The sequence below is a fragment of the Protopterus annectens genome, chromosome 12.part0 (genome assembly GCF_019279795.1).
Source record: "Protopterus annectens isolate FY-2018-M chromosome 12.part0, PAN1.0, whole genome shotgun sequence".
NCBI lineage: Eukaryota > Metazoa > Chordata > Ceratodontiformes > Protopteridae > Protopterus > Protopterus annectens.
In genome coordinates this window covers 1,367,197,294-1,367,212,927 of record NC_056746.1, presented here as the reverse complement: position 1 = coordinate 1,367,212,927, position 15,634 = coordinate 1,367,197,294, and the positions used below count along the sequence as shown (strand labels likewise).

Here is a 15,634-nt window from a genome sequence, read left to right as displayed (position 1 = left end):
TGTGACATACAGATACCACTCGATGCAAGAGGAACGAGAAGAAGCAGAGAGTAGTAACGCAGGAAAATTAGATGATTAACAGCAATAACAGAGATGAGCCATCATTAATAACATGCCACTGAGAAACTCCTGCAGTGGATATGACATCATTAATAACATGCCACTGAGAAACTCCTGCTGTGGATGAGACATTGTTAATAACATGCCACTGAGAAACTCCTGCTGTGGATGAGACATTGTTAATAACATGCCACTGAGAAACTCCTGCTGTGGATGAGACATTGTTAATAACATGCCACTGAGAAACTCCCGCTGTGGATGAGACATCGTTAATAACATGCCACTGAGAAACTCCTGCTGGGGATGAGACATAGTTAATAACATACCACTGAGAAACTCCTGCTGTGGACGAGACATCGTTAATAACATGCCACTGAGAAATTCTTGCTGTGGATGAGACATAGTTAATAACATACCACTGAGAAACTCCTGCTGTGGACGAGACATCGTTAATAACATGCCATTGAAAAACTCCTGCTGTGGATGAGACATAGTTAATAATATATCACTGAGAAACTCCTGCTGTGGATGAGACAGAGTTAATAACATACCACTGAGAAACTCCTGCTGTGGATTTGACATAGTTAATAACGTACCACTGAGAATCTCCTGCTGGGGATGAGACATAGTTAATAACATACCACTGAGAAACTCCTGCTGTGGATGGGACAGAGTTAATAACATACCACTAAGAAACTCCTGCTGTGGATTTGACATAGTTAATAACGTACCACTGAGAATCTCCTGCTGGGGATGAGACATAGTTAATAACATACCACTGAGAAACTCCTGCTGTGGATGAGACAGCGTTAATAACATAACACTGAGAAACTCCTGCTGTGGACAGGACATTGTTAAAAACATACCACTGAGAAACTCCTGCTGTGGACGAGACATCGTTAATAACATACCACTGAGAAACTCCTGCTGTGGATGAGACATCGTTAATAACATGCCACTGAGAAACTCCTGCTGTGGATGAGACATCATTAATAACATGCCACTGAGAAACTCCTGCTGTGGATGAGACATCGTTAATAACATGCCACTGAGAAATTCTTGCTGTGGATGAAACATAGTTAATAACATACCACTGAGAAACTCCTGCTGTGGATGAGACATCATTAATAACATACCACTGAGAAACTCCTGCTGTGAACGAGACATAGTTAATAACATGCCACTGAGAAACTCCTGCTGTGGATGAGACATAGTTAATAATATACCACTGAGAAACTCCTGCTGTGGCTGAGACATAGTTAATAACATACCACTGAGAAACTCCTGCTGTGGATGACACATAGATAATAGCATACCACTGAGAAACTCCTGCTGTGGATGAGACATCGGTAATAACATACCACTGAGAAACTCCTGCTGTGGATGACACATAGTTAATAACATACCACTGAGAAACTCCTGCTGTGGATGACACATAGTTAATAATATACCACTGAGAAACTCCTGCTGTGGATGAGACATTGTTAATAACATACCACTGAGAAACTACTGTTGTGGATGAGACATCATTAATAACATGCCACTGAGAAACTCCTGCTGTGGATGAGACATCGTTAATAACATGCCACTGAGAAACTCCTGCTGTGGATGAGACATTGTTAATAACATACCACTGAGAAACTCCTGCTGTGGATGAGACATTGTTAATAACATACCACTGAGAAACTCCTGTTGTGGATAAGACATTGTTAATAACATACCACTGAGAAACTACTGTTGTGGATGAGACATCATTAATAACATGCCACTGAGAAACTCCTGCTGTGGATGAGACATCGTTAATAACATGCCACTGAAAAACTCCTGCTGTGGATGAGACATAGTTAATAATATATCACTGAGAAACTCCTGCTGTCGATGAGACAGAGTTAATAACATACCACTGAGAAACTCCTGCTGTGGATTTGACATAGTTAATAACGTACCACTGAGAATCTCCTGCTGGGGATGAGACATAGTTAATAACATACCACTGAGAAACTCCTGCTGTGGATGGGACAGAGTTAATAACATACCACTAAGAAACTCCTGCTGTGGATTTGACATAGTTAATAACGTACCACTGAGAATCTCCTGCTGGGGATGAGACATAGTTAATAACATACCACTGAGAAACTCCTGCTGTGGATGAGACAGCGTTAATAACATAACACTGAGAAACTCCTGCTGTGGACAGGACATTGTTAAAACATACCACTGAGAAACTCCTGCTGTGGACGAGACATCGTTAATAACATACCACTGAGAAACTCCTGCTGTGGATGAGACATCGTTAATAACATGCCACTGAGAAACTCCTGCTGTGGATGAGACATCATTAATAACATGCCACTGAGAAACTCCTGCTGTGGATGAGACATCGTTAATAACATGCCACTGAGAAATTCTTGCTGTGGATGAAACATAGTTAATAACATACCACTGAGAAACTCCTGCTGTGGATGAGACATCATTAATAACATACCACTGAGAAACTCCTGCTGTGAGCGAGACATAGTTAATAACATGCCACTGAGAAACTCCTGCTGTGGATGAGACATAGTTAATAATATACCACTGAGAAACTCCTGCTGTGGCTGAGACATAGTTAATAACATACCACTGAGAAACTCCTGCTGTGGATGACACATAGATAATAGCATACCACTGAGAAACTCCTGCTGTGGATGAGACATCGGTAATAACATACCACTGAGAAACTCCTGCTGTGGATGACACATAGTTAATAACATACCACTGAGAAACTCCTGCTGTGGATGACACATAGTTAATAATATACCACTGAGAAACTCCTGCTGTGGATGAGACATTGTTAATAACATACCACTGAGAAACTACTGTTGTGGATGAGACATCATTAATAACATGCCACTGAGAAACTCCTGCTGTGGATGAGACATCGTTAATAACATGCCACTGAGAAACTCCTGCTGTGGATGAGACATTGTTAATAACATACCACTGAGAAACTCCTGCTGTGGATGAGACATTGTTAATAACATACCACTGAGAAACTCCTGTTGTGGATAAGACATTGTTAATAACATACCACTGAGAAACTACTGTTGTGGATGAGACATCATTAATAACATGCCACTGAGAAACTCCTGCTGTGGATGAGACATCGTTAATAACATGCCACTGAAAAACTCCTGCTGTGGATGAGACATAGTTAATAATATATCACTGAGAAACTCCTGCTGTCGATGAGACAGAGTTAATAACATACCACTGAGAAACTCCTGCTGTGGATTTGACATAGTTAATAACGTACCACTGAGAATCTCCTGCTGGGGATGAGACATAGTTAATAACATACCACTGAGAAACTCCTGCTGTGGATGGGACAGAGTTAATAACATACCACTGAGAAACTCCTGCTGTGGATTTGACATAGTTAATAAAGTACCACTGAGAATCTCCTGCTGGGGATGAGACATAGTTAATAACATACCACTGAGAAACTCCTGCTGTGGATGAGACAGCATTAATAACATAACACTGAGAAACTCCTGCTGTGGACGGGACATTGTTAAAAACATACCACTGAGAAACTCCTGCTGTGGACGAGACATCGTTAATAACATACCACTGAGAAACTCCTGCTGTGGACGAGACATCGTTAATAACATGCCACTGAGAAACTCCTGCTGTGGATGAGACATCGTTAATAACATGCCACTGAGAAACTCCTGCTGTGGATGAGACATCGTTAATAACATGCCACTGAAAAATTCTTGCTGTGGATGAAACATAGTTAATAACATACCACTGAGAAACTCCTGCTGTGGATGAGACATCATTAATAACATACCACTGAGAAACTCCTGCTGTGAACGAGACATAGTTAATAACATGCCACTGAGAAACTCCTGTTGTGGATGAGACATAGTTAATAATATACCACTGAGAAACTCCTGCTGTGGATGAGACATAGTTAATAACATACCACTGAGAAACTCCTGCTGTGGATGACACATAGATAATAGCATACCACTGAGAAACTCCTGCTGTGGATGAGACATCGTTAATAACATACCACTGAGAAACTCCTGCTGTGGATGACACATAGTTAATAACATACCACTGAGAAACTCCTGCTGTGGATGACACATTGTTAATAATATACCACTGAGAAACTCCTGCTGTGGATGAGACATTGTTAATAACATACCACACCACTGAGAAACTACTGTTGTGGATGAGATATCATTAATAACACGCCACTGAGAAACTCCTGCTGTGGATGAGACATTGTTAATAACATGCCACTGAGAAACTCCTGCTGTGGATGAGACATTGTTAATAACATACCACTGAGAAACTCCTGCTGTGGATGAGACATTGTTAACATACCACTGAGAAACTCCTGTTGTGGATAAGACATTGTTAATAACATACCACTGAGGAACTCCTGCTGTGGATGAGACATAGTTAATAACATACCACTGAGAAACTCCTGCTGTGGATGAGACATAGTTAATAACATACCACTGAGAAACTCCTGTTGTGGATGAGACATAGTTAATAACATACCACTGAGAAACTCCTGCTGTGGATGACACATAGTTAATAATATACCACTGAGAATCTCCTGCTGTGGATGAGGCATTGTTAATAACATACCACTGAGAAACTCCTGCTGTGGATGACACATAGTTAATAATGTACCACTGAGAAACTCCTGCTGTGGATAAAACATAGTTAATAACATACCACTGAGAAACTCCTGCTGTGGATGAGACATAGTTAATAACATACCACTGAGAAACTCCTGCTGTGGATGACACAGTTAATAATATACCACTGAGAAACTCCTGCTGTGGATGAGACATTGTTAATCACATACCACTGAGAAACTCCTGCTGTGGATGGCACATAGTTAATAACATACCACTGTGAAACTCTTGCTGTGGATGAGACATAGTTAATAACATACCACTGAGAAACACCTGCTGTGCTCCCCCCACCTCCCTTCAAAAGACCTCTCCTCAAATAAATACCCCCACACTAAAATTTAATACAGTCTCCACTACCTATATACGTAAATTACTCTCAAAACTTAAACCATGCACTCCATCAGCCGACCAACTACCAGCCGAATATCTGCAACTAGCAGCAGCAGAACTAGCATACCCAGTCTCCATCTTAATTAACAGAACAATAACCGAATCTACTATTCCTCCCCTCTGGAAGGTCTCCCACATCATTCCTCTGCATAAAGGAGGAAACAGTAATGAACTTACTAATTTCCGTCCCATAGCCCTTCTATCACCACTATCTAAAATTATGGAACGATGTATACACCAACAACTTTTAAATCATCTCTTACATAATAGCCTACTAGCAGACTCCCAACATGGCTTTAGACCTTTCCATAGCACTTCCACTGCTCTTCTCTCCTTCACAGACACTATCAACAAAAATCGCAATAACAACCTTTTCTCCTCTGCTTTATTTCTCGACCTCTCTAAAGCCTTTGATATGGTGAACCATCAACTTCTGCTAGACAGTTTGAAATCTCTCTCACTTGACTCTATGGCATTGCACTGGTTTGACTCTTACCTGAAAGATAGAAAACAAGCTGTGCTTTGGGCCAGCCATCTATCCCAGGTCCCCTTCTTTTCTCCATATTTATAAATAACCTATCTATTTCACTCCCAACATCCACATGTATTCAGTATGCAGATGATTCAACTCTCATCTGTTCTGCTGGATCTCCAGCTGAACTCCATTCTTCCACCCAAAAAGTCTTTACAGCAGCAGAAAAATGGTTCCAACATATCTGTCTCCTCCTCAATCCTAAAAAAAACAAATTATTACTTTTCTCACCTACCCTTAAGTCTGCCCCCTTCTCCTTCTCTATTGTGTCTGACAATGGCACTATCATTACACCTGATTATTCCACTAAACTACTAGGCTTTACAATAGATAATCAACTGAACTTTTATTGCCACATTGACCTAACCATCAAAGCTGTTAATAAAAATATAGGTGCCCTCTATAGACTTAAGCCCTTTCTTACACTGACTGGGTGTCTCTAGCCCAAACTCATCTCATCTCTACATTATTGTATGCCTCCCCATCCTTTACCAACCTTTCAAAATCAAACCTTCAGAAACTTGCCACAGCCTACCATAGCATTGCCAGATTTGCCACAGGTTCCCCATTTCGTACCCATCATTGTGTTAATCTCAAAAAACTCAACTGGCTTGAACTTCAAAATCTAATTCTCCTCCACCAGTTAGCTATCACCTATAAAATTCTCCATTACCCTAATAATACACCAATACTTAATAACCTTGTCACCCCTTACAGGAATCTTACTTCCCTCTGCTCAGCAAACAAACTGCTAGTCACTACTCTCAAATCACACAATAAAGCTGGTGACTCCTTGTTTACAAATGTTGTTGGCTCTTACTGGAATAAACTTCCCATAGAACTGACCTCCCTAGGCTCATCAAAACTTTTCAGGAAACAATTAAGGAACCATTTCAAATCCAACTGGCTATGCCCTTGCTCTAATCCTGACTGACTTCAGTACCCAACTCTGTCTACAGCTCTCTACATTACTTCTCTACTTGTCTCTACTACTTGTATCACTCCTCCTCTGTAGCTCACCTAATATCCACTTAGATATTACTTTTCCTATAACGTCTCTTCTCTTTACTCAATACACCACTGCAACCTGTCATCTACCCTCTCACTTAAACCTACACATTGCTTCCTGCTGTGCAAATCTATTTCTTAAAACTTGTGCCCTGGCACAAATGTATTATCATAACTGTTAATACTACTTATATTGTATAGACCTTTGTGTGTGCTACCTCTTTCTTTCTTTTCAAAGTTACTACTCCTGCTTTTGCTAATAATATGGGAATTTTACATTTCTGTAAAAATGCTGTAATTTAAGAACTTTACATTTCTGTAAAAATGCTTCTATATTGTTAATATCCTACATTCAAATAGTTCTTTGATCCTTATAAGTTGTATCTTACAGTGATGCATTTTATGTAATGTACCGGAATAGTGGAGCTTTTCTCCTCGGGCCTCTGCTGAAAATGGACATGTATCCAGCCAGACTAGCCCGGTCAACAAATGTAAAATAATAATAAAATAAATAAATAACATACCACTGAGTAACTCCTGCTGCGGATGAGACATAGTTAATAACATACCACTGAGAAACCCCTGCTGTGGAGAGGTTGTGGGTTGTACTGGGGATTCTGCAGTGGGAAAGTATTTAGCAAAAACAATACTGACAGCATCACATACATTTCACAACTCTTAGCCCATTGTTGTTTGTATTAATGATGACTTACATTAGCAAACAGAGTGGGAGAGACAGATTAACAAAGTTGCTCTATGCATGTGAAGCAGACTCAACAGGAAGGTCAGCAACTGATAAGGGAATGGAATGTAAAACTGAATGCAGACAAGACAGCCGTCATGGATTAAATGGGGGAAATGAGAAGATAAAACCTGGAATAGAATGGAAATAACCTGGAATAGAATGGAAAATAACCTGGAATAGAATGGAAAATAATGAAACAGTGTAACAGCTTCAGTATCTGGGAGAAGTGGTTGAGGTGAGAAGAAGGGAAGTCTGAATGAGGAGGTCCAAGCTAGAGTCAGAGGGGCTGCAACCACTCGGTAGAGAGGGTTGAGATAGTGTCATAAAAGAATGTGAAAGAAGCTGAAAAGTAAGGTTTACAAAATGCTGGTGCAACCAGTACTGTTGACTGGTAAAGAAACATGGGCAATGAAGGTGGACCAGTTAAAGAAGCTAGAGGTGATGGAGGTGAAATACCTAAGATGGGTGTTAGGATGCACACTGTGGGACAGGTGAAGAAATTAGGAAATCGGAGTAGAGATTAAAGGAGTTCCAATTGCAGAGAAGGTTGAAGCAGAACATAATTTGGTGAAGGTGATTTAAAAGAGACAAAAAGACGGCAACAATAATTACCAGGAGCAAAGACATAATACAGTATTATGAAAGCAGACAGACAGATGATTAAAAAGTAATTACATGAAAAAAGAGCAATGGAACTAAAATTTTTGTGTACAAAAATAAATAAACACATTAGTAAAGTAATTAATTAATTAATCATGGCACCATACATAGCCAAAACTTGAGGATCTGGTCTTTACTGACATGTGTAGCAGCAAACGTATATGTGGGGTGTAAAATGTCTGTCATGGTAGTGTAAATGATCAAGTCAGCAACCTGAAAAAGGGATTAGGCCCAGCTGTCCAAATTAATGATAATGCCCTTGTGGGCAAATGAACAGATCAGGGAGTGACATAGGAGAGTGCAGTCAATACATACGCTTTAAGCCTGCAAGGGAGGTTTATGGGTGTAACCACATTTCTCCTATGGGCACTTGATCTATTGGTTGGGATGGTCTGGGGTTTGGGATTAGGAAAACACTGGTAGGTTGCCAGTCATCTGCAAGGGAAGCTGATGGTCTCTGGATGACCGAGGTGCATCTTCCTTCATGCTTACCTAGATGACGGCTTCCTCTAGTGGTCCCTTGTCTCTGGATGACCGAGGTACAACTTTCTTCATGCTTGCTTAGATGACGGCTCCCTCTAGTGGTCCCTTGTCTGAATCAGCAGACATGCTCATCTGTAGGAAAGTAATAAGCACAACTCATTGGAAAAAGGCTGATGGACAGCAAGCAAGGAGGCAGAAAAGCTACAGACGATAAGTTGATGCTGGAGGTATATTTTAGTATAAGGTAGTATTGTTCCTGAGAAGGAATTATCTGCACCAACCCCAGGATGTGCACCTCTTAGGTTCATAGCTTCATAGGTGTTTACTAGGCTAACGACCCCAAAGGCCTTTTTAAGTCTAGCCATGCATCCCAAATCTCTGACAAGATCTAGTTACTTGATAAGTGTAAGCGGGGGCTTGGGAGGTGAAACATTTACAAGCAGAGGCCTATTCCAGAGGACTCCATATGTCCTGTCATTAAGCCTGCATGTATACCTTTTCTTCTCTATCCTCATTCAATAATGTCTTTCACTTGTCAACTATGCCTCCACATTCGGTACTGTAAGATAAGCTTTTTCTAGTTGGTACCGCACTTTTATTATACCATTGTTCTTCTAAATAGTGAGGATTTTCCTTTTTCTGTGTGATAATGCATACCCTGAAATCTAATTCATATTCAGTTGGGTATAATATTTATTCTGATGCACAACTAAGATTGCTCATGAAAATGATGAGTGCTCACTAATATCCCAGATGTAAGATTTGTCCACTTTAAACATTTCTGCATATCAGTGAGTATTACATAAAACGACATGATCCATTGGTGTGACTTAGTGAAAAAGAAGGCAAGTTGATTAAAAAAATCTTTAGGAAGAAAATTATGTTACTACTGCCCTCTGTTAGAATTTTTTAGTGATCACATTATGTGTGACAAACTCTTGTAGCCACTTATTCATGCATGTTTATGGTATCTCACATTTATGGTGTCTTGTTAAATTCTTCCTAGGTTGTTTCTGAGTGGATATAGTGGTTCAGCAGGACAGCAAAATTGCCTCGTTATGGGTGACACCAACTTCAGCACCAGAGATCGTGATAACGATAACTGCATTTGTAAATGTGCACAGATGTTAACAGGAGGTATGTAAATGCAACAAAGAATGTTTCACAAACACAGGCACATGGATATATACACACATAGACAGACAGACACCACATATACACACAACCGCGCACACACACACACACACACACACACACACACACACACACACACACACACACACAACCCCCTCACACACAGACACAAACACACACACACACACACACACACACACACACACACACACATATACACAACCACACACACACAACCACACACACACACACACACACACACACACACACACACACACACACACACACACACACACACACACACACACACACACACACACACACACACACACACACACACACACACACACACACACACACACACACACACACACACACACACACACACACACACACACACACAAACACACACACACACACACACAGACTCACACACACACACACACACAACCACACACACAAACACAACCACACACGCGCACACACACACACACACACACACACACACACACACACACACACACACACACACACACACACACACACACACACACACACACACACACACACACACACACACATGCACACACATTTAGGAAGTTTCCAATCCGTTGATTTATCGAACAATTAATGACAGCAGGCTTTAGTAACTGCTGTTATCAGACATCATTTAGCAGAAGTCTCATAAACAAAAATGTGAACTATGTCACTTTTATTTTCTTTATTTTAATGGCGTTCTTTGCTGTTATCATAGGAGCTTGGTAACATGTTGTGGTACTTAGTAACATGTGGCTTTTCTGAAGCCATTTTGAATGCTGTCATACCAACTAACTTCTTCCTGTATTTTCAGGTAACAACTAATACCTCTATCTGTGTATTCTAAGGCACTCGTGTGCAACATATAGTAAGTTTACTAGTAGAGCTGATGTTTTACTATGAATAACATGAAATAAACAGTCATGTCTAATAGTGCAGCTTACACATCTACATGTACATGGTGTGGTCCTGTTATACAGGACACCAGCACATTCACAAGTCATTTACATCATTCATATTTACTCACTTATTATGGATTTTGTCTAGATCCAGGGATGTCATTCTCCCCCTTTACTTAGCCCTCATTAGGCCAATAATTGAATTTAATGCAGCCTTTGGCATGTGTTTGTCAAGATACATGCAACAACTGGAACAGCCCACAGAGGTAAAGGATACAAGGCCTAAACAACATGTCCTACATGGACTGACTCAAAGCCCTGTCACTGTACTTGGTATCTTGCAGAATGCTAAGAGGTAACCTTTGTCTGGCTTACAAGGCATCCTTTGACCCACTACTGGATTTTCTGCACATCAGCAAGTCAAATGACTTAAAAAATGCTCCATCTAGGGACCTAAATCACTTATGTAACACCAACGGTGCATTTTGGAAGGACAGAGGATACTGCTGCTTTGGAACAGACTCCCAATCCACATAAAACAAAGTTCATCCCTGTCCATATTCAAGTGCAACTTAGATCCATGGATGGGAAACAGGAAACGTACTCCAGGACAGCACCATGTACTATTCATAGGCAGAGGCAGCTCCTAAATGCTATCACATGCACAGGCCCCCTGAATTCATCTATGGTATGATCCTAGTTATTTGCATTAGGCGTAGTATATACTTATTGACCAATGAGTGCATTATGCAAATGTCTAACTAAATGGGATAGGTTGACTAGAGCACAAAAAGGGAAAGTGGCCGGGCTTAAGATGGCCTGCGAGGGTATCTAGCCTGGTACTTGTCTATGAACCTATGAACCTATTAATGTATACATTGGTAAATAAGTTAGTCCAATTAGGCAAAGCTCGTATAAAGAATTAACCTAGACAGAAAAACTGCAATGAGATAATCAGCAAAAACTGTAGAAATAGCCACACTATGAATGAAAAGGAGCAAGTATTCACAGAACAAAGGCAGTATTTGCAATTATGCAACATAGATTCAGGATGTTGACCATCCATACAGTCGCTTTTATTTGAGGATGAACCACAACGAAGGTCATCCTGTAGCAGCTAACAAATGATTCTTCAACCAATGTTGTTGGTTGTCTTTTGGCTTTTCCCGGTTAGGGGTTGCCACAGCGGAACTTCGGTCTGCTAATGATTGGCAGTAGACTTTCACGAACGCCAAGGTGCCAGCTTGATGTTCAACTTTCAACTAAGGCACGCCCATTTATGCATGTCTTTCGAACACCCACCCAACTGTGGGGAAGACATGCAGACTCCACACAGGACGCACTCCCCGCACTGCAGCCGAGAATCGAACGGGAGAACCTCCAACCAATATGGCCAGAAAATCAACCATAAATGTACCACTAGTTAGAAAGACGAAAGGACATTCTAATGACTTTTTTTTTAGATATGTAAAGTGTCTGGAAAGTTATTCAAAAGTGGCACCAGTTTGCTTGTACAGATGAAAAGAATATAAGGTGTAACGTCTGAGAAATATGAGACAGAAAGAAATAAGAGGAAAATACAGAGGTGTCTTGGTAATGACAGGGTCTCAAAGTGACAAAAAGGAATACAATTAAAGAGTTCAATAAATGCTATTAATGGCATATACCTGAAACACGCAGGAGAACGTCAGTGTTACATAGGATAACTTGTATTACAGAACCATAAGACAGCTGCAGAAATAAATAAAAAGAGCCTATGTTGAATTTTATTGGGGAAAATGGAAATATAGTTAGGAGTAATTACCCAGTGAAGAGGGTGCATAAGGTAAAAAAAAAAAGTAAATGTGGAATCATGGGTAATTAATTAAGAAACTAACTTTTTGAAGGGGTGAGGAGAATATAATATCTAATATATGCAGATCAAAGGTGGGGGTATAGTTAGGAAGCTACTGATTTTCTATCATCATCTCTTATTTAAATTAACCTCGGGAAGTGTATTTTTTATTCTCAATAAGTTCTAAATGCATAATTGTCCCCTGCATCATTAACTTATACCAAAACAGGCATGCTGGTTCTCAGTTTGTCTTACAATACTGAACAGCGAATTTTTCATATTTAAAGGCTTCATATTTGTTTCAAAAGAATTACATCATTTAATGCTAGCTGTATATGCAAACATCCTGACATCTTACCGACAACTGGATACATGATTGTAAGATATAGATTAAAAGTTTAAAGATAATCTGAATCATCAGTTAGTGTCATTTCCGTCTTACAGGCATCAAACTGCATTACCAAGATGTATGAGATACTACAACAAAGATATATTTGGAGGAAAAAAAAGGATCTAGTTAAATAAGTAATTTTCTATCAGCACTTGATTAATTTAATTAATATATAAATGAAATGCGGTATGAAGCAATTGCAAAGATAAACCTACAAGAGATAGGAAAGTCTGTTACCGGTTCATTTGCTGCAATACAATATAATGTAATTTATGAATCAGTAACTAGTTTAGTAAATACCTGAGTAGTGGACGACAGGGCCCATTGAATTGTCCTTGATGAAGGAAGTAAAGGGATCATTTAATAAAAGTAAGGTCATTATTAGCCAAGTGTTGCTGATTATAGGATACATGCCATGTCCTTCAAATGTGATATTAAAGTGACGTTCTAGTGGTAGCTTAGATGGACAGAAAGGATCCTGAGGAATGTATTGAATACAACTGGTGAATTTCCAGGTGCCAAGGCCAAATTTCCCTGTCTGCATAAACATCACCTCAGATTTCCGCTGATGACAGGACACAAGAACAGTAGTACTAACCTCATCCACAGAAATGAGCAACTAATTATGCGGGAGGGGGGGTTAGAATAAAATATTCAATATATTTCAGAGATCTTGCTAGTGACCACAGCACTCAGTATGTTGAAGCAGCCTTGCTACCTACAAAAAAATTTATATATATTGCATTATGCAACCTCTTCCTGCCTAAACCCTTCCTACAATCTTTTAAAATGAAATATCCTCGCATTGTCAGACAACCTTAAATGATGTGAAGAACAGGGGGCTTTACGGAAGCAGATGCATCCACTGTCCTAAGCACGTGTCTGGAGTATACTCATTGCACGGTATTAGCAAGTTTCTATACCCAGCATGAGGAGTGTTTGTCCACCAGCAATTCAAACCCTCAGCCAGTATGGTTGGCAGTTTAGAACCCACTGTATAACTAGCTATGGCAACTATGGATAATTTATTAAAATTTAAAATGTAAATGGGCATAATTCTCCTCAAAATAACAAAACACAAGAGCAAAAGAACAAAATATAGAGCCTAGCAAAAATAAATTTTGTCTTTAGAGGAAGGTATGTCACAACTCATCAAGGAGTACTTCAGTAATGTCCTCCTTGATGGGTCCAAGTTATCAAATTGCAAGCCTTCACTGAATGCAGATGGAGACAATACGTATCTACACTGTGTCAGACACACAGAAAAGAACATATCACATAACAACGACAACAACAACAACACCCTGATCCCCCCTTCTATGGTGTACGTCATTTGCACACCCCCATGTTGGTGTTCTTCTTCCAAGATATCCATGACTGCTGAACAAACAGCACTGACACTCACTAGAAGCATTCCCCTTTCAGATATCATCTGTCTCAACAAACTGACCTCAGTGAACCAGACACTGATGTGTTCCTTGCGGAACCATGCACAACTGGCTTTACTGTACAGGAATATTTCACTACAAGGCAGATAGACTATTTCAGGGAATAATTATAGTGGAGTCAAGTGCTATATTCATTGCCTGCACACTTTATGTGAGGCAAAAGAAGGAAACTGAGAACATGTAAATATCCAGATGTGTTGACAGTGGCTGTGGAAGAGGAAATAAAGGATTGTTCAACATAATGGATTTTACTATATATTAGAAAAAGGTAAATATAATCAAAGAGAAAAAGGAATTAGTACACATAAAGGGGATGTGTCTAGTAATTGACAGGTATAAAAAGGAATGGTAATGCCAGAAGGTAAGAAACTAGCATACTCGGTTTGGACAGTTTGGTTGACTGGAATGGTACGTAAATGTAATTCAACTGCCAAGTAGTGAAAACTGATAATAGCAATTTATGAAAGTCAAAATAACAAAATATCATTCTTATGATTCAGTATGACGTCATTGTTCTGGACAGCTATCCTACAAATGAGGTACTACAATTTAAACTGCACCCCAGCAACATAAAGTCAAGTAAATCTATTCCTTAAAGTTGCTATTTCTTCACAAGCTTCTAGGTGACATGTGCTGACTCCATTCCCTGACTACCAAAATTGCAAGTAAATAAATTCAGTAGTATGATATTAAAATAAAAGTTTATACAGAATTAAAATTAGTTTCACAGTTAGTTAAACATTTTAATAAATTCTGTGTCATGTTTGCTTTACAGTTTAGCCATGGTCATCAATTCAGTTCAAGCAAAGAACATACAAAGCACATAAGATTAAACAGCAGTGTAATAACCACTCAGCTTTGAATACATAAAGCAAGCATTGACAAAATATCATGATAGACCACCAACTCTTTCACAGAAATTTAAAATATTATTATTTTATGAAAATAAAGGCCTGTATAACACAATCCCCACCATCTCATGTGGAAGCTATACATCCACACCCCTAAACATAACATAGTAATCCTGGAATTGGCCTACCTTAGATTTAATCATTAGCGGACATGAGTTCCACTATGACGACCCCTAACCGGGAAAAGCCGGAAGACAAGACTTGATTTTGCTAAAAAATTAAGTATATCCTCAACCTCTAACATTACAGATGGATGATTTAGTCTGTAACAGTGTTTGAGCAACATTACCCAATACTAGAGGGCACGGTGGGACACATCACTTTCAATGCAAACACTGGCATAATTAAAGTGTGTTTGTTGATTTTATTTAAAACTAATTGCAAGTTTTAATTTTTATACTTC

The 15,634-nt window shown here is 39.5% G+C and overlaps 1 protein-coding gene across 1 annotated transcript in view; it reads left to right on the top strand.

Moving 5' to 3' along the window:
• The window catches only part of ANGPT4 (angiopoietin 4), a 1,038,655-nt gene that overhangs the window by 1,014,365 nt on the left and 8,656 nt on the right, over window positions 1-15,634 (top strand). The window contains exon 8 of the mRNA XM_044090423.1: window positions 9,585-9,715. Within this exon, the coding sequence (XP_043946358.1) occupies window positions 9,585-9,715 (131 nt within the window). The remainder of the gene's footprint in view (window positions 1-9,584; window positions 9,716-15,634) is intronic.